The sequence below is a fragment of the Mustela lutreola genome, chromosome 12 (genome assembly GCF_030435805.1).
Source record: "Mustela lutreola isolate mMusLut2 chromosome 12, mMusLut2.pri, whole genome shotgun sequence".
In the NCBI taxonomy this organism is placed as follows: Eukaryota; Metazoa; Chordata; class Mammalia; order Carnivora; family Mustelidae; genus Mustela; species Mustela lutreola.
Window position 1 is genome coordinate 24,962,940 of NC_081301.1, and position 24,567 is coordinate 24,987,506.

Here is a 24,567-nt window from a genome sequence, read left to right on the forward strand (position 1 = left end):
TAAATGAAAATATTCCATTATTCGACCAAAAATGCCACCCTCCTCCCAACTCATTGCTCTGCCCTGAAGGATGAACATATTTACAAATCCTCATTTTATTCTCCTGAGACATTTTGCATGATCCATTATAAAATATACAGGTAATACAAAATCCAAAGGTGTGCTGTGTTTTAAGGGGTACACACATGAAGATTAAACTACATGATAACACTGTGGGGAAAAATCATGGTTTCATTTATTTTCATGAGTGACAGGTACGAGTGCATGATGTAAAAGATTAAAAGTCATCCCCAAACTTTGCTAAGAATTACTGTAAGAGATTACGCAGGGAGAAATCTGTGCAAATTCATTTTCTTTACTCAGTTATCAGATGGTAGGGGGAAAAAATCTTCCTTAAACAGTCTTGTTTATATGTAGGAAAAAAGATCTGAAAAACTGAACAAGTAGACATATTCCCCCTCTTTTATGATCAAATAATAATGCCAATGAAGGAGTTTAATAAAAAAAAAAAAAGTTGAAAAAAAAAATCCAAATAAAAGCCAACACTGCTATTAAGATTTTTCTTTTAATATGCCATGAGATATTCTTGATTGTATATTTTCCAAAGTACTTTTCCAGCTGCATCTCCCAACCCTTCCAGAAGATTCCACCAGTCTTTCCAATTCAGTAAAAGACGCTGGATTATACTTTTGTCCACCTTCTCTTTTTGAAAGTAATATAGTCCTAATGACTTTAATGGTCATACATTCTTATCTAATAAGGAAAACACTTACAAATATCAGAAACCCAGTTTTGAAACATTTGCATTAATTTTGAACTGAATCAGCATTTTGTGGGTTTAAAAAAAGGCAGCAATTTGAACTCACAACTTACTGACAAACACATTTCTGCAGAGGGATGGGGAAGAGAGGGATAGTGAATGCTGCATTTCTCCACTGGCCCCAAAGTGCTAATTTCACAAAGGGATACATCAAAAGCAAACATGCAATGGTGGTTTTAAAACTTTTACTGCAATATAACAATGAAGTAAACAGTAATTAGACACCTACCAATTTTTTCCCAAAACAAACTGGAAAAAAAAAATGTAAACAGGAAAATAACTGCCTATACTTGTACAGCTTCTCAAATCATGTTAGAAGGGTCTCACATTCGATCATCAAGAAATTTTAAAATAGCAGTAATTATTTTCATTTTAAGAAAAGGTTCCCCTTCTCCCTCCCCCACCCTAAGTACTTAACATGAAAGAAAGGGCTTCCTTACACATTAATTCAATCTGATTTGAAGCAGCAACAATAACCATCAATAATTTGGCATTTCTGTTTATGGTTGCTGCAAAATTTTTTCAATTTCACAAAGCCATTATCCAGTGTTGCCATGAAATAGACTGTAAATTCTAGGTAGCAAAGATTCTTTCTGAAACCAATGTTAAGTCAAAGAAATATAAAGCAGGGCATTACACTAAATTTCTGGATCTAGTACACTAAAAAGAGTGAAACCTAGGAAAAGTTACCTACTGTTTTATAGAAGAAATAAAGACCTGCAAAAGCTGATTTTTGGTTGTATAATATTTTACACACTGTGTGGATTTGCGGCATCTGCTAATTGAAGCAGACATGCACTGTATTTATCCCTGCCCTATATCCTAGATCCCTCCCTCCCCACCCCCAACAATCTACTACCTTATACCAAGTATTGTGGATATGAGCCCAAGTCATCCCAGACAATCCAGTGAACAAAGTTAGTGTAATGCACTGGTGTGAAGTGTGAGATTAAAAAAAAAGTCCCTTTCAATCTTCATCAAAGTTTTGCTGTAGAAGAAAATTGGCAGCCAAGTTCTCATTCTTCTCACAAGCAAAATATGCTTGTATCACAAGTCCTTCAGGAAATCCTAGTGCCTTTAACTGGAAGAAAAGAGAAAACACAAATGGGTTCCAGCATAGCAACAGGGGCAGATCAGCACTAGAAAACATGAAAGGCACAAAAAACCTCTTGAAGACATTATGTGAACACGTGCCTACCTAAGTATGGATTCACTGTCCAACCTGAGCAGCGAGATGGAGCCTAGAACCTTTCCTGTATCAACCACTGAGTGTTCCTAGTTGAAGCTTTTAGATGAACAGTTCCTTTGCTAATACTCACTGGCATTAATACTAAAAATTAGTGGCTGAGTGTGATGGTTTAAAAATAAGTGACCCTACAGCCTACAGAAATGTGTAAGTCAAACAGCTTTTAGTATGGAAGTGGGGGAAGACACAGATGAGAGCAACAGGAGAAGAGTTTAACTACTTCATCCAATTATTTGTAATGAAGGTCAGTCAGATCAAGTATCACTCTCCATCTCTTTGGCTTATGAAAAACTTCATAATAGAAAAATAGGTGATCAATTATTAATATTACATGATATATTTTGAGATCAGACATATGGTGTTTTACTTATATCTGCTTAACTTTTACAGAATTTTAAATGGTGGTATCAGCCACTCAATTTTGTTTTCCTAGTCTGCTAAAAATCCCTGTGAATGGGGTGCCTTGGTGGCTCAGTGGGTTGACCTCTGCCTTCCGCTCGGGTCATGATCCCAGGTCCTGGGATAGAGCCCTGCATCAGGCTCTCTGCTCAGTGGGGAGCCTGCTTCCCTGCCCCTCCCCCACCTACTTGTGATCGCCCTCTGTCAAATAAATAAATGAAATCTTTAAAAACAAACAAATAAATAAATAAATAACCCTGTGACTCAAAAATCTGCTTTTAAAAGTGTTTTTAAGCAACCAGGTCAATTATCTAGTTCACTAGGTACTGTATATTTGTTAACCAAGTATTTTTTATGAACCCTCTGTTCAACTGTCTAAATCACCTTACACTGACTATTATCAAGAAATGACCTTAAAAAACATGAGCAGAAGTCTCAATTCAGCATGATTAACTATTCATCCATGAAATAAGAAAAGAATGATTTTGTTACCAAGTCTTGTCTAGATTAAAGCTTGCCTAGCTGAAAAGGGAGGGCACTATCCAACTGTATGCTTCTATAAGATACACACTTAAGATTCAAAGACACAAATACACTGAAAGTAAAAGAATGGAAAAAAGATACATACTATGCAAACAGTTACAAAAAGAAAGCTGGAGTAGATACATTAGTATCAGACAAAATACACATTAAGATTAAAAACTGTTACTAAAAACAAAAGACATTTTATGATGACAAACCATCAGGAAGACCTTGTTATAAAGACACATAACAAGAAAACCTGAAACACACGAAACAAAAACTGACAGAACTGAAGAAAGAAAGGGTGATTCAACAATAGTTGGAGACTTTGCTATCCCCACGTTCAATGCTGGATACAACCACCAGGCAGAAGACTGACAAGGAAGCCAATCTTAACCACATTATGAACCAACCTGACCTAACAGACATTTACAGAACATTTAACAACAGAAGATCACATGTCCTTTTCAAGTATGTATCAAACATTCTCCATAAAGATAATGTTAAGCTACAGAACTAGCCTCAATATATTTAAGAGGATTATAAGTGTGCAAAGTACATTCTCTGACCACCACACAATGAATTCTGAAATCAGCAACAGAGGGAAATTTAAAATATGTGGAAGTTAACATAATCCTTAACCAATGATGAAAGAAGGAATCACAAAGGAAATTAGAAAACACTTGAGAGATGCATGAAAACACCATCAAACACACTAAAACTGATAGGGTGCTGCTGTAGCAGTGCCTCAGGGACAGTTACAGCTTTATCTGCAGTAAGAAAGATCTTAAATACATAATCTAAGGTTCTAGCTTAAGAAACTAGAAAAAAGAGAAAATGAAATCCAAAGCAAATAGAAGGAGAAAAAGAGTAAGGGTTAAAAAGAAAACAAGTAAAACTACAGACTAGAAAAATATAATCAATAAAACCAGAAGTTGGTTCTTTTTTAATTCAGAGTAACAACACTGATAAACGTTTTAGTTAAACTAACGGGGGAAAAAATCGCATTCAAATTACTAACATCAGAAATGTGGGAACACTACTTTTTAGAGAAATAATACTATAGAATACTATACTACAGAATTTCTGAAAGTATAAAAAAATCTAATTTTAGGGAAATACTGTGAACAACTCTAGCCATCAAGTTAGATAATGCTGATAAAATACACAAATTCCTAGAAAGACAAAATCACCAAAACTGACTCAGGAAACAGAAAATCTGAATAATCCTACAACAAATGAAGAGACTGAATTAGTAACCACAAAATTTTCCAAAAAGAGAAGCCAGGCCCAGATAATTTTACTGGTGAATTCTACCAACTGTTGAATGAATTAAAACTTTTCTTCATAAACTCTTCTAACGAACAGGAAAGGAGGGAGTACATCCTCACTCATTCTCTAATGAGGACAATCTTACCGATACCCAACCAGACTAAATCATCACACACACCCAAATCCACAGACCACTACTCCTTATGAATACAGACGCAGAAATCTTCAACAAAACACTGGCAGACAAAATCCAGCAACATATAAAAAGGACTATTCACCACAATCAAGTGGCATTTATCCTAGGAATGCAAGGCTAGTCCAATATACAAAAATCAATGTTATTAATAAAGCATATAAAAAAGGGAACAAAACCACATTATCATCTCAGCACACAAAAACCATCTGACAAAAATCCAAGACCCTTTTGTGATAAAACCACTCAATGAACTAGAACAGAAAGAAACTCTCAACCTGAGAATCTAAATCTAGTAAAATAGCTAACATCATACTTAATGGTGAAAGACTGTCTTCTTCTAAGATCAGGGACAAGACAAAGATCTTGGCTCTCACCACTTCTATTCAAAAATACACATACACAGAAGGCCACAGAAAGGATTAGGTGAGAGAGAGAAAGAGAGACATCTGGGTGGCGTAGGTCATGATCCCAGAGTCCTGGGATTGAGTCTTGCACTGGGCTCTTGGGGCCTGCTTCTCCCTCTGCTTGTGCACATTCTCTCTCTGACAAATAAATAAATAAAATCTTAAAAAAAATAAAATAAATTTAAAAAAAAAAAAAAAAAAAAAAAAAAGAGGGCGCCTGGGTGACTCAGTTGGTTAAGCAACTGCCTCTGGCTCAGATCATGATCCTGGAGTCCCAGGATCAAGTCCCAAAAACCATCTGACAAATTAGTAAAATTGTAAAAGGCTGCCATTATGGACATTAGGTATCCCAACATACCCATCTGGAGTGTGTCCAGTTTGTTCTTCATAGGACCAATTTTTATTTGCAGCTTGAGTTTTTATATGAAGTTGCATTATTGTGGACTTGGCTGTCTTGTGATGAATTTTTTTCATATGTGTTCTGTGCCATACTATTGTTAAAATGAACTGTTGCTATTGTGAGATGGATTTTAACTGACCTATTAAAGGTTTCTTTCGAATGGCACTACTTTAGGGACATTCTAGTATTTGCTTCTATTGTTTGGGCCTTGTGGATAATGTACAGATTTAAAAACAAAAAACAAAAAACAAAAAACAAAAAAAAAAAAAGGGAGTCTGCTTCTCCCGCTGACCTCTCTACTCTCATGCTCGCGTGCTCTCTCTCAAATAAATAAATAAATAAATAAATCTTAAAAAAAAAAAAAAAAAAAAAAAAAAAAGATACAAGGGGAGAAAGATAAGAGAAGGGAAGTAAGGAAAGAAAGGGGAAGGGGGAAGAGAAGAGAAAGCATCTATACTGGAAAAGAATTAAAACTACTTGCAAATAATATCCTACAATTAGGAAATCCTAAGAAACACACATGAATTATCAGAATTAATAAATGAGTTCAGGAAGATTTCACGATGTAAGAGGAACACACAAAATTAAGTTGTATTTGTATATAGCTAGCAATGAACAATCCAAAAATTAAATTAAGAAAATATTTCCACTGATAACAGCATCAAAAATAAAAATACACTTAAGAATAAATTTAACAAAAGCATAAACCAAAGACTATAGAATTTCTGAAAGTATAAAAAAATCTAATAAATGGAAAAGCATCTCATGTTCATGGCTTGGTGAGACTTAATATTGCTAACATGCCAATAGTCTCCAAACTGATCTGCAGGAAAAAAACACAGTATTAAAACCCCACTTTTTTCTCTTTTCTTACAGAAATCAGAGAAGTGGATCCTAAAATTGATACAGAAATGCAAGGGATCCAGAACAGCCAAAACAATCTTAAGAAAAGAAAATTGGGAGATTTCAAAATTTACTACAAAAAAGCCACAGTAATCAAGACCATGAGATAGTGGCATAAGACAAACATACAGATCAATGGAACAGAACTGAAAGCCCAATAAACCTTCAAAATCATGGCCAGTTGATTTTCAAAAGGATGCCAAGACAATTCAATGGATAAAGAGAAGAATTTTCAGTAAATGGTGCTGGATATCCACAAGCAAAATATTAGGAAGCTAGACTCCTACACCTCACACTATAAACAAAAAGTAACTCAAAATAGATCATAGACCTAAATGTAACAAGAGCTATGAAACTCCCCAGAGGAAAAACAGGAGTAAATCTTTTGGTCGTGGATTAGGCAGCTTCTCTTCTTCTTCTTCTTTTTTTTTAAGTATGACATTAAAAGTACAAATAACAAAAGAAGAAATTTCTTCTCCAAAACAGAAATCAAAAACAAATACCCCTAATCATTTAAAACAAAACAAAACAAAAATGACAACAACAACAACAACAAAACACTATAGAACTGAGGCAAGTGTCATTCACCCACTTGCCTTATTTAAGGGGGAGAAATATTAGCATGATACATAAAAGATCTTTTAAGAAATACATAATTATAAATGCTGAACACTTGAAAAAATGTTTATCGTAAATATGGGCAAATTATCTTACAGATGATTTTCTAAGTACTAAGTTAAAATGAACTTTTATCAGATTTCCACCTCAAAATACTTTGTAAGATAAGACAGGTTAAGTATAGTGATTTCTAATTTACAAATATTAACAATGGAGCCAAGAGAAAAATGAATGACCTGTCATAATATCATACAAACTAAGTCACTGCAGTGCCTCACATGAACTGGCTGACCTAGTAAGGATGTAAACAGAATCATGGTATTAGCTTCTGATGTTTAATGTACATATTTTTTATATATAATTCATATACATATCTATTTTACATTTTAGTGACAGTACAAAAGTGAAATTTTTAAAAGTGGATAATCTTGAGTTAGGCATTCACTTTATTATCATTTTCTTTCTTTTAAAGATTTTATTAATTTATCTGAGAGAGAGAAAAAGAGAGCACAAGCAGGGGGAGCAGCAGAGGAAGAGGAAGAAACAGACTCCCCTCCCCACTGAGCAAGGAGCCTGACGCAGGACTCAATCATGCCAGCATGATTGAGCAGATGCTTAACTGACTGAGCCACCCAGGTGGTTTCCCTAAGATCATTGTCCTCATAAATTTTCAGACATAAAAAGAAATTTTTAATTTTTAAAATATGTTTATAACTATTTTATAAAGCTGCCATTCACTTAGCAGTTCCTTGGCTAGCACAAAGGCCAAGATGTGAGAGGAGGGATGAAAATACACGGTCTCTTTATTGCAATCCTTAGGACAATGCTGTATTTGGCTGTGTCCAACAGAACTATCTCCAGTGGCAGAAATATTCTATCTGTGCTACCCCGCACAGCAGCCTCCAGCCCCATGTGACTACTGAGCCTCTGAAATGGGGCTAGTGACATTAAGGAACTAAATTTTCAGTTTTACTTCAACTCACCCTTTCTATAGCTTCTTTCTCCTGAGGCGTTACTTGAATGTAGTTCATATGACCACTTCCGGCTTCTGCAATTCCTCCACTGCCACCTCCACCCCCTCCTCCTTGACCACCAGCTTCTTGAACTGGTTCATTTAACATCTGAATAAAATGCTCCTGGTGCTGGCTAATTTGCTGTGGTAATTTGAAGGACAGAAAAAACAACAACAACAAAAAACAACAAAAAAACAATACAATGATATAAAGTATCTTCAGGAAACTAAGAATTCTAAATTCAAACAGCAGAGAAAGCTAGAATTTCGTAACTGCTTTATTTTTAGAATGATTCTGAATTATTTCATCTTTGGAAGGATGTGATTTCTTATATACTATTAAAAAAACTTGGCACTTTTCAGTGAGGTAAATAGTGAAGAATTAAGGGAATTCAAATTCTCTTTCATAAATGGGTCCCATTTTCCCAAATCAATGTTAAAAAAAAACTATTTGGGGATTATAAAAAGAAACAGAACTTCTGTATCTTCCATACTAGTACGCAGTACAATGCTGAGTTTCATAACTTGAGGTTTAAATAAGCCCATGGATATTAAGAGGCAGTGCTCCACTAACATTAAGTTTGGGGAAAAAAGATTTTATAAATGATTTCTTTCACAAAGAGTTTCTCAGATTTTTTAATCAATAATTTTAATAATTTTAATCAATAATTTGATTATTTTATAATAATCAAATTATTATTTGACCAACTTAAATTAACCTACCTCCACCCTCCGACTCTTTTTTTAGTACATCTAATCTATAGCACATACTATTGATTGCAACTCAAGAGAAAAGTTTACAGAGCTTATGGAGGGGAAGGGGAGTCACATGGACTTTAAAAAAAATAGGATATATTCTATAAACCCACTTTTGAAATTAACTTCGATTAAATAGTTACCTGCAGTAATTGAGGATTTTCTCGACCTATCTGTTGTAGCAATGCTGGAAGCAGGGAAGGATTCTGTTGAATAATCTGTCTCATCTGTTGAAACTGAGGCTGATTCCGTAAAAATTCAAGTGGATGTCCTAAAAATCACATAACATTATAAACAAAAGCAGTAATTATGTACACAATATATATACATATACGTGGTTCAATCATAATTTTAGACAGCAAACACTGACAAGCAAAAAATTTGATGAGTTCTCAGATGTATATAAAAATGGGAGTAAATAATGACAGAAATCTTTCAACTATACCAACGTGCAAGTCTTATACTATAGAAATTACTCCTGGGGCGCCTGGGTGGCTCAGTGGGTTAAGCCGCTGCCTTCGGCTCAGATCATGATCTCAGGGTCCTGGGATCGAGTCCCACATCGGGCTCTCTGCTCAGCAGGGGGCCTGCTTCCTCCTCTCTCTCTGCCTGCCTCTCTGCCTACTTGTGATCTCTCTCTGTCAAATAAATAAATAAAATCTATAAAAAAAAAAAAAAAAAAAAAAAAGAAATTACTCCTACCAGTATAGGTAGAGTGCAGAACACTGAAAGAAGGAAGTTTTCCTACAACTGTTAGAGGTAGTTAGTATCATCAAACAACGAGAAATTATGATCTGCATGCACTCTATCAAAATAAAAAGTACTAACACTGTTCCTAAGAAAAATATTTATCTAGGATTAACAAAACCAAAAATTCCACTTTCTAATACAACCCAAACCTTTAAGAAAACAAAACAAAACAAAACAATCTGAGCTCAAATTCCTAGGAAATTCTAAACCAAAGAAGTGAAAGATAATACTTAAAAGTTAAGAGATGAGATATGCAGATCAGAAGTTTTATTAATACAAACTTAAATTATAATTAGGAAGACAATTTTGGTTATTACAATTAAGCTTCAAACATTTTTAATTTATAAAAGCTTGAGATAAATAAGCTACAAATAGGGGCACCGGGGTGGCTCAGTCATTAAGCATCTGCCTTTGGCTCAGGTCATGATTCCAGGGTCCTGGGATCGAGTCCCACATCAGGCTTCCTGCTGAGAGAAGCCTGCTTCTCCCTCTGCCTCTGTCCTTCCCTCTGCTTGTGTGTGCTTGCTGTCAAATAAATAATCTTTAGAGAATAAAATAAGCTACAGGTCAATCTAGTCCTAATACATTTAGAACTCTTTAGTCCAAAATTCCATGGCAATCATAAATATTAAGGATGCCAAATAAGACAGAACTTGCCAATTTTGGGGGGTAGTGGTTGTGCTCTGATCATACTACAGGAAACCAAGAATTGCATGTAACTATGTTTTTGAGGTTACTAATGAATTATGGGCATTTTTTGGATGTTATTTCCTTAATTATTCAAGAAAATCATTCAAATTAAAATGGCCAAATGAGTATGAGAAGTAACCTTCCTTCTGTGACACCGGTTTTATAGATGAAGAAAATGAGACTCAGGAACTAAATTAACTAAGGACTGCTAAATGGGACAGCAGTCCCTACCTGAACAAAAGCTGTGGCCTCTTCTTTCCATTCTTGTGCCAACTCTGCATAAATGAAAGCCTGTCCTCTGGGAGACTGTACACAAAAATGAAAGCCTGTTCTCTGGGAGACTGTACACAAAATACTCATGGCTTTTTGTCAACCAGAGCGGTCATTACATAGAGCTAGGAAAAGCATCAAGAAGGGCCTCTTCAAAATGAAGTTTAAATTACCTTATCACTACTGTGTACAGAACGGAGCCTGAAGGAGAACAAAGTAACTTGAGCCCACCAAGGCTCTAGGGCCTCCTCTGTAGTCACACCTTCATCAACGGAAGGGTGGATGCTGACCAGTAAACAGAGGTGAATTCAAGATTGGCTTTCAGCTCTAGATACATGTCTTCAAAGTTCTCAGTGCTTTATTTCTTTGGTGGTAATAACAGCGACTAAGATTGTTCCAGCTTTGAAATTACACATAGTTTATGATATGCATAGGGGAAGAGAAGAGACAAGGTGAGCAAACATTCTGAATGACTTCAGAATGTTAACACAAAATGCAAACTGGGAAGCCTCTCTTCCTCGGAACAGGCTAAACAGAATGTGCCCTTTGCCAAAACTACAGCACTGAGGTCTCAGCGAGAAGTTAATGCAATTGCCACTTGGGAGAATTTGTTTTGGGCCCTTTTTTAACATTAATGGATAGAGAACTTGTATAAAGAGTCCTCCAGATGCTCCAGGAACAAGCCTCACCTCACACTAGAAACTCAGGACTGTGCCCCCACACCCTCACCAGCCCATGCTAACCTCCAGGGCTCGCTGTGGTTGTCGATGCCGTCGTAGTCGCCGCAGCGGCCGCCACCGAAGATGGAGGAGCCCCAGTGCTGACCGCAGGAGGGGTGTCCACCACAGCCTGACTCTCTCTATCTCCAGGGATCCCCTACAATACAATTTCCCAGCTTTAAAATATCTTGTCATTCAAAGATAGTTCAATACTATACAAAGAAAAAGATTTATTGATCTATTTAACGTGCTTGTCTAATTTCCAAAAGCATCAAACAGATATCTGCTTCTATTAAAAGTAAAAGATTAAGACTTATCTAAAAGCTGTGTATATTTGGATTAGATTAGAAATGACCTAAGCATGATATAGAAGAACCCATAGTGCAATAACGTAAGGCAGCACAATGTCCAGTAGAATTTTCCATTATGACAAAAATGTTCTGTATCTATGCTAATAAAATATTCATTGATCACACAAAGCTACTGAGAACTTGAAATGTGGCGAATGTTACTAAAGAAACTAATTTTTAATATACTTTTAATTTTATTCAATTCAAATAACTATTTGTACTTAACACTACTTAATAGCTATTTTACTAGACAGTGCAGATCTAAGATATAAAGAGATTTGTAATTTAAAACATAAGTCATAAAATGTTTACATACAGCAACATATTACATCTAACATCAAAGATCCTAAATCTGTATATAATAATATAATTTTTAAAAATATCAATACAAACCTTATCAAAACTGGACATTTGTTTTTTATGCTATGCATTACTCTATTTTTTGAATTTCAGGGAAACTTTCACCAGCTGTGTGATAGCAAGGTTTGCATTTGTAAAGCTGAAAATTATCCAAAGAAACAGGTTTTGACACATGTGCAGTTCTGAAATGAATCCTGAGGCGGGTAAAAATCTAATGGAGACAGAGCAGGTGGCAACAGTGGCCAAGCAAGGAGGAGCTCCTCTACTGAAACACGGTTCTGAGAAAGCATTCTCCAGGAAGTATCACATACAAAAAATTAAATTATTCAAAATTTACAAAAGTAGATGTAAGAACCTTAAATATTTCAATATTTTCTAAGTTTATAGTATTTGTCTTTTGAACTTATTATAATCTAAACTGCATTGAGACTTCCGGAGCACTATTTTGATGCATGATTTACAAGACTTTTCATATACAACATATCAAAAAAGTCTTTATGAAATCCACATAGATTGTGAAGGAGAAGAATTAAGAAGGAAGTATTACATTTGGGTAATAGAGGATAATGGTTAATGCTTCCATTTCCCAATAAATCAGAAGCTGAAACCATAAACATATGAAGAATTATGCATAATGAACCACATGAAGGGTAATGGCTGCTAGCATGAGATGTCACTCCGGGCATTAGAAACAAATGTTTTTGAGACTCCCTTGACTATTACTGACAATAAATAAGCTAACAATTCAAATGTGAATGGAACCAGGTAAATAACATCATACATTGAATTAAATGCATGCTATTATATCAGGAACCAGGGAATGGATGGGAAGATAATGAATTAAAAAGAGTCTATGATCTAAAACTTTTCCTAAACCCTTACAAAAATCCAGAATCCAAGTTGTCCAGACAAACCAGCTCTCTGAATTAATTAATCAATCTACCCATCTATCTTCTAAGTCTTTTATTTTATTTTATTTTTTTACCTAGGCTTCATGCCCAGCTCGGAGCCAAACTCAGAGCCTGAATTCACGACCAAGACTGAGATCTGAGCTGAGCTCAAGAGTCAGATGCTTAACTAACTAAGCCACTTGGTCACCCCTTTCAAGTTTTTATTTAGGATGTTTTTTTTTCTTTTTCTTAGCTATCTAAATTTGTAAGTGAAATCTCTTCATTTTTAAAAGTTGGCAACTAATTATAAAAATGTACACAGTATAAGACAAATAAAATTGGTTGCGGGCTTCCAACTTGTTACTTTTGCCCTCTATTGTAGAGGAGGAGCACCTAGGAGGGGTGCCTGGGTGGCTCAATTGGTTAAGCATCTGCCTTCGGCTCAGGTCATGATCCCCAGGTCCTGGGATCAAGTCCTGCTTCGGGCTTCCCGCTTCGGGCTCCCCGCTCAGTGGGAAGCCTGCTTCTCACTCTCCCTGATGCTCCCCTGTTTGTGTTCTTTCTCTCTGTCGAATAAAATAAAAATAAAATCTTAAAAAAAAAAAAAAAAAAAACCCAGGAGTATGCTGGCCATCAAAAAAGCTACTAAAATGGTAGATTAGATTTTAAAAAATTATCCCACACTCCAAACTGTCATCCTTTGAGGATAACATGAATGGGGTAGAAGTTACTACTCTAAGTGGAGAGCCAATTTTACAACTCATTTAGCCATGGTGTTTCCTAAATAAAAATCACATCAAAATCTTTTAGAAGAGGTTACATTTTACCAACACAAGATGTTAGCAAATTAAGAAAAATACAAACATTACATAAATTACTAGCATATATTCTCATTCTCCTGTGAATTATTACTGTTCCTTAAAAGTCTTTGAGACTTCGGCATTAAACTACAATAAATAAAGTGAAATATTTCTCACCATTAAAAGGTACTCCACTGCTCTGTCAGGGTTGTTGAAACTGGCTCTCAGGGCTGCAATCACTTGCTCTCGTTCATATCCCATTGACATGATTTCAGTTACCATATTCTCATAAGACTGACCTGTCACTAAGAAAAGATGTGTGGCATGGGAGGAAGGAAAAGAAAGAAAACATTTAATAAATATGCATTTCCCGTGTATTTCTTGAATGTATAAACAATATTTCAGGCACTACAGGACTAGGGGTACAAAAATGAGTAACGGAACAAACTACAACATATATGTGTATGGGTAGAATAATGCCCCCCTGCCCATCCCTGGAACCTATAAATGTGTTAGGTTATGAGGCAAAGTGGAATTATGGTTGTTAATCAGCTGACTTTAAGAAAGAGAAATTATCCCAGATTATCTGTGTAGGCCCGATGTAATCACAAGGGTTCTTAAAAGCAGAAGGAAAACAGAGGGGAGGGTCAGAAAAACAGATCTAAAGTCAAGAGCAAAGAAGCAAGGTTGCAGATGCTATGCTGCTGCCTGATGACAGGAAAAAGGGGCTATAAGCCAAGGAATGCGGGCAGCTTCCAGAAGCACTGAAAGGACATAGAAGAGATTCCCCCCCTGGAATGTACAGAAAGGACTGCTGCCTTGATGGTAGCCCAGTGATTCAGCCCCTTGATTTTAGTCCAGTGAGGACTATGTTAGATTTCTAACCTACTGTGCACCTTAAGATAGGTGCTCATCTGTTGTTTCCTACCAAGAAGTCTGTGGAAACTTATCACATTAGCAACAGAAAACTAACACAGTATGCGTAGTAAGTACAATAAAAACATCAGATACAAATATACGAGAGAATTAGCAGGTCAGAGAAGGCAACCTGGAAGAGACTGATGAACTAATTTTTTGAAAACACAAAGGAGGGATATTTCAAGCAATCAATTCTACTGTAACAACTTCAGTTTTCCTTCGACATCTTTTATTACCAAAGCTGAAGAAAAAAGGAGGTTAGAAGCAGGAAAGTTAGGCTTTCATATACAGATCTTGTGTAATGCCCCAAGCGCTGCTATCCCAGGAAGTCACATCCCACGGGCTACCGCCAACCCAAACTTGCTTTTCATGGAAATGTCAGACCACAGACAACAGTCTGAAAAGAAAGCCAGCTCTCTACACCAAACTTACTTCACTTAAGCCATCTTGTCTTTCACTTCTCTTATGGGTACCATTCCCTTTCTTGTCTCCTTAAAGAACTGGACCCTTTGGTTATCCTCTCTTGTCTACCTCCCATCTTTCACTCTCCATTTAATCATCCTGATCAGCAGTTGACTATATCCTAGAATGTCATCCTAAAAGCAGAAGCCAACCCCCTTGGTCGGATCCTAATTCCTCTTTCAGAAACTGGTCCATCTGTCTGCTGCCTTCCCTTTCCAGCCATAGCTAACTGCACAGGCTGTGTCCACTTTTCACATTCCACTCACTCCTTAGCCAATATTGATCTGTGACTTTGAATCTATAAGATTTCCCTCTCAGATGTGTCCCACCATTATCTGTTTTCTCCATTTCAATAACCAGCACCTCTATCCACCCAAGCCCAAGAACCAGGAACCCTGGTGACTGCAAGTTCCCTCTCCCTTCCCTTCCATCACTTATCTACCAGTGTTATCTGCTAGGTCCTACATCTGAAATACAGCGCAAAACTGCCTACTTCCCACTTTCTTCACTGCCTTTACTCAAGACCAGGCCACAACAATCTCTCATCTGGATAACACCCTGCTTCCTCTCCTGCCCCCAAGCCTATAATCTATTCTTCTGCCGGCTGGAAAAGCAAGCTTTTTAAAAAAGAAACCTCATCTCATTTTGGGTTCCCAACACTCAACAATCTCCACACACCACACTCCAACCACGCTGTTGTTTTCCAGCTTACTTCACAAGTCATACCTTTTAGAATCAGTCCTAGAACCTTTACACACACACACACACCCCTCTTCTCTGAGGGGTCAGTTCCTTCACAGCTCCAGTTCTCAATTTAAACTGAGAATACATCCCAGAGATGTACTGCCTAACTATCCCAAGTAAAGTACCTTCTATTTTCTTAATGGGAGCCCTTAGTTTCCTTAAAATCATTAATCGTGATTTTCAATTTACTTTGTTTCACCACTTCTTTCCCCCATCTGAACAAAAAGTTCAGCTGTACAAGGGACCCTGTCGTTTTACACTGCCATTTCCCTGGCACAGGTGACACTCATCAGTTGAGTGCTTTGTTTTTTTTTGTTTTGTTTTTTTGCAGAATTTTCAATAAAGGCATTTAATAGCTATGAAAGTATAGTTTAAAAAAATTAAATATCCTTGAGCAAATGTAGCATTCATGATCTTGCTTAGAATAATGACTTTTCCTTTCCCCTTCCATAAAGGACTTGTTAATATATTTGTTCTTAATTATCCATTCAAATGACTCTAGCACAAAGCCACTTAAGTGTCAATATCCCTTCAGTAATCAAGTTCCCAGGTACAGAAATTAGCATCAATATAAACAAAATTAAGAACTGTGGAGTATCTGAACTACACTATTATGACATGGCGTTTCTCATTTAATCCTCACAATAACTCCATGAGAAAGGTTTACTATGATCGTGGTTTAACAATGGCTGGTAAGTCATGGTACAGATACTAACACAGGCTGTTAAGAGTCCAGAGTCCCACACCTAGTCATCAAGCTACACCTCCTAAAATTATGCCTCCTAATTAATCAAGTTATAGAACTCAGAAAGAGATGCCTATAAGCAGTGTGATACTTTCCAGATAGTAATAGTACAAGGGCAAATGACTCACAGAAAAACTAGAGACAATGGACAACACAATAGAGAGCTAATGAGGTTACAGTGGAGTAGTGATGAAGAACCTTGTTGTGTCACTAAGAGTGAGCTGCGGTCTTATCTTCCAGGTCACACAGAGCTGTGAAAGGAACTAACAGCGACCTCATTAGATCTGCCTTTTATGAAGTCCACTATGACACGGCACTGACCAGTTACGAATAATGCAGGAGTTATCCGTAAGATAAGGCTGTGAACTACAGTAGTCAAGTGGCAGCGAAAACAAACTATTCCAGGAACCTCAGGAAGGAGGGTTGTCAGGACCCTGAGCTAAATGGCCCATGAGAGGCGGGGAGGTCAAGGACAATGCCAACATATGGTAGAGATGATGATGCAAGCAATGAGGAACAAAGAAGAATCAGATGGGAGGATAAAATAGGATTCCATTTGGAACCTGAGGAGTTTATGGAGGTTGTAGACTTCCCACATGGTGGTTTAAAGAATGAGTCTGGGGGGCGCCTGGGTGGCTCAGTGGGTTAAGCCGCTGCCTTCGGCTTGGGTCATGATCTCAGGGTCCTGGGATCGAGTCCCGCATCGGGCTCTGCTCAGCAGGGAGCCTGCTTCCTCCTCTCTCTCTCTCTGCCCGCCTCCCTGCCTACTTGTGATCTGTCTCTGTCAAATAAATAAATAAAATCTTAAAAAAAAAAAAAAAAAAAAAGAATGAGTCTGGGGACTCAGAGGGAGATGTGTACTGGAATTATAATTTTGGGGATCTTTACAGTATATGGGTGATATTTGCCAGTCCCATAGTTTGAACTTTGAACTATGATCTCTAGCAGAACCACAGAAGATCCATTCACTTAAGGGTCAGATAAAATGAAGAGTTAACTAGAAAGCCTGCAAAGGAATACTCAAGAGGCATGGATCAAGAAAAGAGCAGTGTCATAGCCACAGAAGGCAAGTTTAAAGCAGCAGGGTATCAATGTAAAGACTGAGAGGATTAAAGAGTAAAGGGGTCTTATGACCTAAGTTGTGTAGCGAGCCAGAGACATAAAAGTACAACATTGCCTTCAGAGGACTAGGCATCTAACAGCGGCAGCTAGAATTCGGCAACACCGTGCTTTCCAACGGAGGTGGCAGTGGTGTCAGCCAGACAGTTCAGGAGCACAAGGGGCAAGTGCCAGGTGGTTCCAGCTCTGTAGGCAGACGGCACCTGACTGATTTCTGGGTCACCTCTTATAGTCTTTCCAGTATCTCACTAATAATTTCTTAGGATTAAGCCTTTCCCTGTCTGAAAGGGATTTCTGTTTTGTTGACTGGACACTAACTCAGACTCATTTGACAGCAGACTAGTCCCAGAACACAGTAAATGTAAAAGAGTAAATGTGGGTATGGTACATCCAGGTGACCTTACGTTGATTACTTACAACCATTTTGACCCTACATGCTATGGACAACCAAGATGCCATTTCCATGGCAATGAAAGGATCATGGAGTTCAAGTCATCAGGTCAGAGGCCAACTCCCCAGATCATATGAGGTACTATTGCTGTTGGAACCCTGCTGCTGCAGCAACTAAGAAGCTAGAAGCCCATACCACTGAAGCTGCTGTTCCTAGTCTTTCTCCTCCCTACCATTTCCAGTAATAGAGAACAGAAGAAAGGAGAGGGATGGAGTTGCCAGCCAATAGACCAACAATTAGCAGGAAAGTAGGAAACGTACTAGAAGTATCACAATGGGAAAATGGGGGAGGGGGGACTGATTTTGACAGACTAAGTGTGAAGGGGAGATGAAAAAGCATTATTCAATAGTTAAAGCTGGGACAAAAAGGTACATTCACTGCAGTACCATGACAGGGCTCCAAACTGGAATAAAGATGTGCAAAGAAGATTTAGTAACATTTTATACCCGTTTTATAAATATTTTTAAATAAACCTGTCAACAGTTCAAACTCTGTTAAGACTTCATTTAAAATTCACATTTGAAAAATAGAAAATAACCTGCTTTAACCAAAAGAATATGCTTGACTCTAATAATACTTTAAATAGTACAATTTAAAGAATTCAATATGTAACACACAAACTTACAAAGTCTTTAGTAATATATTAATCAAATAATTATCTAAATCATTTAATAGCTTGATAATAAGCAACCATGAAAATGAACATTTTCATGATCTAGAAAAATGAAATTAGAACCTCCTCCCTACCTTTTGTAAGGTTATTTATAAGGTAGATACTTACCCAGTGCACTGGTTGCATCTTCAAAAAGGTTTGACCGAGAAGAATCTCCTGATGTACTGCAAAAGGTTTTCAGAAAATTGTACATCAGAAAGTACATAAAACTTACACTGAAGTTTAGTAATGGTCCAAATTGTAAAGATACTGTTTGATTTTAATCAAATGTATAAGTCTGGCTACAGTTTTTAAACCATCTTCTACATTAAACCCCAAAGCTTTATCCATAACATTTATGGTTTGGGAAGAATTTTCAATCTTAATATTCATACTGTTCTACAAATGCCTCATTTTAAATGTCCAAAGATAGAAAATAACAACTGAACAGAATGTTTACCATTTAAGGAATACAAAAAAAGATAATGCACAACTATTTCCCTAAAAGAATTTATAAGTTAAATAACCTGTAAGTCAAGTCACAATAGAAGAAATACCAAACAACGCAAGTATCCCCCAGTTTTCCAAAGTTCATATTCCACCACATTTTGCTTTTACCAAAGACCTACATTAGTATCCATTTTCACTAACAAGAAGAAATCTGAAGAGAATTTTCTCTAAAGAGGATTTCTGCTTATACAAGAAAAGTGAAAATAGTGTTTTGTTTGTTTTGCAGCAAGCCTTTACAGAGGAACACACCCTGAGAAGCCAGCGCGGGCCCCAAAGCTCCTTCCCCAGAACCATACTCAGCATCTCAGCATCAAGCTGCCATAACTGTGTCTGTGAGCATCTGCACTTCATCTAAATTTATTCTGTGCCTCCATTACCAAGGTGTGTGTGTGTGTTCAGAAAAGCCTGAGAGGTTATTTTATAGGTCTGGAAATGCTCAAAACTTTTCCACATAAATTTATGGTAACTGCTTCTTTGCAATTATTTCTTTGCTTATGCCACTTTGGCTTACAAAAGGTTTCATAGGAATACTCTATTTTCAAACAGTGGGGGAAACCTGTACAGAATAAAGAGGTAACATAGAAACCACATTATGCTGGAAGGCCTGGGAAATCTTTACATAACAGAATTTCGGTTAGGTCTTATAGGTCAGTTTTTCACGCAGGAGCTGATAAGGCATTCAAGTCAAGGAACATAGCAAAAAACAAAAAATGGAGAGGTGTGTTAAAATCCAAGTTGTAACCAAAAGCAAACCAGTTTAAAAGGACTAAGTTTCTGCTGGGCAATTGCAGAAGATGAGTCTAGAAAACAAAGCAGACGAAAACAAGATTATGAAAGACCATGAAGAGTAGGCCAAAGAAAAATAAGTTGAAGTTTACAAACTAGTAAAGGTAGCAGCTGGCAGTTTAGATTAAAACATACATACAACAAAACACACACTTACACCTCTCCCAATTAAAAAAACAAAACAAAACACAGTATGGGCAGCTGGGTGGCTCAATCAGTTAAGCGTCGAAATCTTGATTTCGACTCAGGTTATGATTTCAGGGTCATGAGATCGAGCCCCATGTCAGGCTCTGCACTGAGCATGGAGCTGCTTAAGATTCTCTCTCCCCCTCTTCTTCTGCCCCCCTCCCCCTACCTATGCACAGCAAGAACAAGGGAAATACGTTAAGTCTGAATTCATAAATTATTTTTTAATCCTCAGTTTATTCATCAATACAATGAAGTCCATAATAATATCCATGTATCCCAAAGTGGTGTATGTAGGGTTCTACTGGTAAAGTATTTCGCAAAGTGCCTGGCATCATAACATCTTATATGATTAAACTAATTTTCTGGTGTAACTTTTTAAATGATCTTCATTTAACTAGATAGCAAAGCTAACTTACATAGAAGGCAAAACTTTGAAAAGAATTATATATAGTTATATATAGAACAAATAATTCTCCTGCCCAAGTCCCCTACCCAGGGAATAATCACTACTACCAGTTTCTATATAATAATGACTTGTGTCTTGCCTTTGGGTGTGTTTTATTTAACTTAATTATCTCATGTCAGCAAAACCACAATGACCTCCTATTTTCCCCAGACATACAGTACTCCATTTAATTGACCAAACCAAGCCCTTCAAAGGGAATTTTCAGTTTGGTTCTCAACTTTTAAATTCCTTCTGTAGTCAAATTTACCAACTGTTCCTTCTATGACTTCTTTGATTAAGATTATTTTTATTTTTATTATGTTCTCTAGTTTAGTTTCCTTTTATGTTGATTCTTTATCTAGCTAGAATTTATTTTTAGAAGTATAAGGTATATGACCCATCCTCCCCCTTCCATTTGGCTAGACATTAATCCCAACAGCATCTTCGCACAGTGGCTTCAAATTACATCTTTATCTTATGTTAAGTCCCTGGTATGTGTTCTGGTCTGTTTCTAGACTACCATCTATTTACTTAAGCACTCTTTTTAGTAAGAGCCATTGTAAATTACTGAAATCATTACCACCATGTATAATTTATTTTACTACCTGACAGGATTAATCTCCTTCATTCCAGTTCACTTACAGAACAATCTGTGCTGTTCTGCACAATGCTTTAAAATTTCCTTTTATATATCTCAGATAAGAGTGAGGTACGGCTGAACCACCATTATTCAACCTTGATTCTACCTCACCACTTCTCCTTGCCCACCTGCAGAGGAAACCACTTATGAGTTAGTGTGCCGTCTCGTTGCTACTGTTCTTCTGCACATTGCTATACACAGCCACAGAAGAGAAAATATATGATGTTGTTTTGTAGCTTTTGTTTGGTTTATGATTATTGCCCATTGTTTTGTAATGTTTTTCTCACTTGATAACAAAGCCTTAAAAACACATTCACTCAATATGATATATACTACATACTTTAATTCGCCAGTAGCACTTCAGGAAGCCCAAGAATACAGATTTCTGGGACCCACCCCCAGATAATTCTGATTTAGGTGAGGGTTTAACTTCAAACAAACTCCCAGTGATGCTGATGCTGCCCACTATCACTCTGACTAGCACTGCTCTCTAATATGAATAAATTACAGGTCAAGTCATTCCCTTACTAATGTATTTAAGTTGGTTCCTATTTGCCTTGGACTATGAATAACGTAGTCTTGTGCACACGCGCAACTTCTCTAAGGTAGAGATAAACAAGGAGAATATGCATTTTAATTGGTGGTTTCTCAAGAACAAAATTGGCCTAAAGACACAAACACCTATAATGAAATGTCATGCCAGTGGTGTCCCTCAAATTCATACCAACATTTCTCCTGATAATTTTAAGTTTTGTACTTTACAGGACACTCCATGTTTTACAATACAGATGAAAGGACTAAGGCACATTTAAGTAGTTTTCTGAGCTTCTCTCATCCTACCTTTCCTGTGTTATCCTTCTCTAAGGTGATCATTTGGAGAAATAAGAATAAACAGTTGCAGGGGGGCACCTGTGTGGCTCAGCCGTTAAGCAGCTGCCTTTGGCTCAGGCCATGATCCCAGGATCCTGGGATGGAGCCTCATATTGAGCTCCTCGCTCAGCAGGAAGTCTGCTTCACACTCTCCTCCTGCTTGTGGTTCCCTTGCTGACAAACAAACAAACAAACAAATAGCTGGTGTATAAGGCCCAATCAAGTAACTCTAGCATCTGCTCTCTGTATCACTGATCATCTACTGACTTATGCAACTTCTGTACCTCTGAAAACATAGTAATACTGACTCTTGAAAATGGGGAAATCAAATTGTAGCCCCAGGAAGAAATTTTAAAAAGTTAACAATAAAGAAATTTGGATAAATGCTCTTAGCACATTAAAATGTATCAATCGATTCTGAAATTCTCACAATGAGCTTTTCAAAGAGCTGAAAACATATCAGAAAATAAGGTATACTACACTGAATGAAGACATATTTACAGTTACAATGTTTAAAATGATCTGGGAAATCAATGTGTTAAATTTGTTCAGTTCTCTCCCAAAGACAGAACTGATATACAACTTTTGACAGAACAGCTAAACCTGAGTCTGGGTTGTCTCCCACCAGGTAAGAGTTTGAATGCATTTCTAAATATACACAGGAGAAGCATCATGTTAGGCAACAGTGTCTCAGAATGCCTAAAGCAAAGTTCAGCAAGCAGGCATAGGGGAAATATTTTATTACCTTAGCCTATGCTCTCCTGGTAGGGAATGAATTCCCTGGAAAGAAGCCCTAAGTGAGCAATTAATCAGATGACTCAAACCCCTTTAAACACCGTGGACTGGGTCAGACACAGTAAACAGACATAAAAGCAAAACACTAAAATAAAGGATCATAATTAAATTTTTTCTAACCATTACTATATTTATCACAAATATGCTTTCCTATCAGTAAGTGTCTCCATATCCTGTATAGATCTCTGTTCCATCTGGTTCTGATTCCAAGAACTACTGCCACTGAGGTCGCAAGTTGTACTAAAGTCACAAAATACAAACAGCTTCAGTGCCATTGCACACTGGACTAAATATAACCCATGTTCTCAGGTAAAAGAGAAATTCCCTATACAAGTCCACCCAAGAGAACCAAAGCACATGTTTTGTTTATTTATCCTTGGGAGGAAAAAAACTTTTGTCATAAACTATTCAATAATCCTGCCAACTTTCGCACAAGAAATTATTTCTTGTTCCTCAAATATCCTGCACCTTTTCTTTTGCTTTAAAGATCTATACTTGTAAGACTTAAATTTCTACAAAAGTTCACAAGAAATATGGATTAAACTATACAATTCAAACAATCCATATGTTCAACAAAAGGTGGTAGGTTAACTATGCGCAATAGCTGGTATTTAACTCTGCTGTGAATATGTGCTATTTCACAGCTTTTACACCCATTATTCCATTTAATACTTATAACAACTCTAGGATATAGGTCCTACTGTATCCACATTTTACAGATAAGGAAAGTACCCAAAGATGTTACTTTTCTAAGGTTAAGTGCCAACAAATGTCAGATCCAAACACAATGCTATGCAGCAACTGGAAATATTTAGTGGCATGGAAGGATATTTATAATATAAATGACAATGATCAGAGAAGAATATAGAGCAAATATAAACAATGATTAGGGAACAAAGTCAAGTTATTTATAATATGTCAAACTATAATAAAATAGCAAGTTATAGTTTTATAATTTCTACAGGTCATTTACAGTTCAGTGTTTAGCAAAAGTTTAATGTAGCAGAAACAAAGTTTGATCCAAACAATCATCAAGATAAATACATGGATGAAGTTCTTGTCATGAACTTGTGTTGAAATACGATTTCCTAGACTGCAGGTCTCACCTGTCAGTTGCTGTTGGACTCGTAGCTACTGGTGTCTCTGCTGGCTTTTCTGCAGGCTTCTCTGGTTGCGTCGCACTAGCAGGTGCAGGTTCAGAAGATGCTGTCGTTGGTGCTGGAGTGATGGATGCAGGGGAAGGAGTAGGAGCCAGAGCGGGAGCCGGGGTTGGGGCCTGAACCACAGCTGGAGCTGTGGAGGAGCTAACTGTGGTAGTGGTGGCAGGACTTGACTGTTGGGTTGTAGCTGGTGCTGGTGTCACTGCTTTGGGCTAAGCACATTAAAAGAGTAAAACAATGAATTATGATAAAATACCCAATTTCTAAGTAGACAGTACTGTTACAGGAGGCTACAAACATAACACCAACAAAAACTTGCAACCTGGAAATAATTTCATAAAGCAACATAACAAGTGATCAATATTAGCCATCTGAATCACTACTTATGTACTCTCTCAAATAATTAGCTTTAGCTAATAGTTTCAGTCTTTGTTATCAAGTTAATATGAAGAAGAACCAGAAGCAGCCGCTACTCAGAAATATACACAATGTATACTGACAAACAAACACCATGTAATTATTGTCCCACCACCCCCAAACATTACACTTTAAGTTCCTTGGTTATAACTTTCAAGTATCTATTGTCATTTAAAACATCACCAAAATAACTTTTTTGTTTGATCTGGCTAATATAAAGCACATTGGAGAAAGAGTGGCTATGCAAGGTAGGGCAGGGGACTTAAAAAAAAAAAATACTAGCAGTG

At 36.9% G+C, this 24,567-nt stretch overlaps 1 protein-coding gene across 2 annotated transcripts in view; it reads right to left on the bottom strand.

Annotated features, from left to right (window-relative positions):
* Positions 1-546: 546 nt before the first annotated feature.
* The window catches only part of RAD23B (RAD23 homolog B, nucleotide excision repair protein), a 43,566-nt gene continuing 19,545 nt past the window's right edge, over positions 547-24,567 (bottom strand). For both annotated transcript variants that reach the window (XM_059141602.1, XM_059141603.1), the window contains exons 4-10: positions 23,810-24,075; positions 18,598-18,653; positions 13,555-13,682; positions 11,002-11,134; positions 8,692-8,819; positions 7,764-7,934; positions 547-1,901 (exon numbers count right to left, since the gene is read on the bottom strand). In XM_059141602.1, the coding sequence (XP_058997585.1) occupies positions 1,788-1,901; positions 7,764-7,934; positions 8,692-8,819; positions 11,002-11,134; positions 13,555-13,682; positions 18,598-18,653; positions 23,810-24,075 (996 nt within the window). In that variant the 3' untranslated portion in view covers positions 547-1,787. The remainder of the gene's footprint in view (positions 1,902-7,763; positions 7,935-8,691; positions 8,820-11,001; positions 11,135-13,554; positions 13,683-18,597; positions 18,654-23,809; positions 24,076-24,567) is intronic.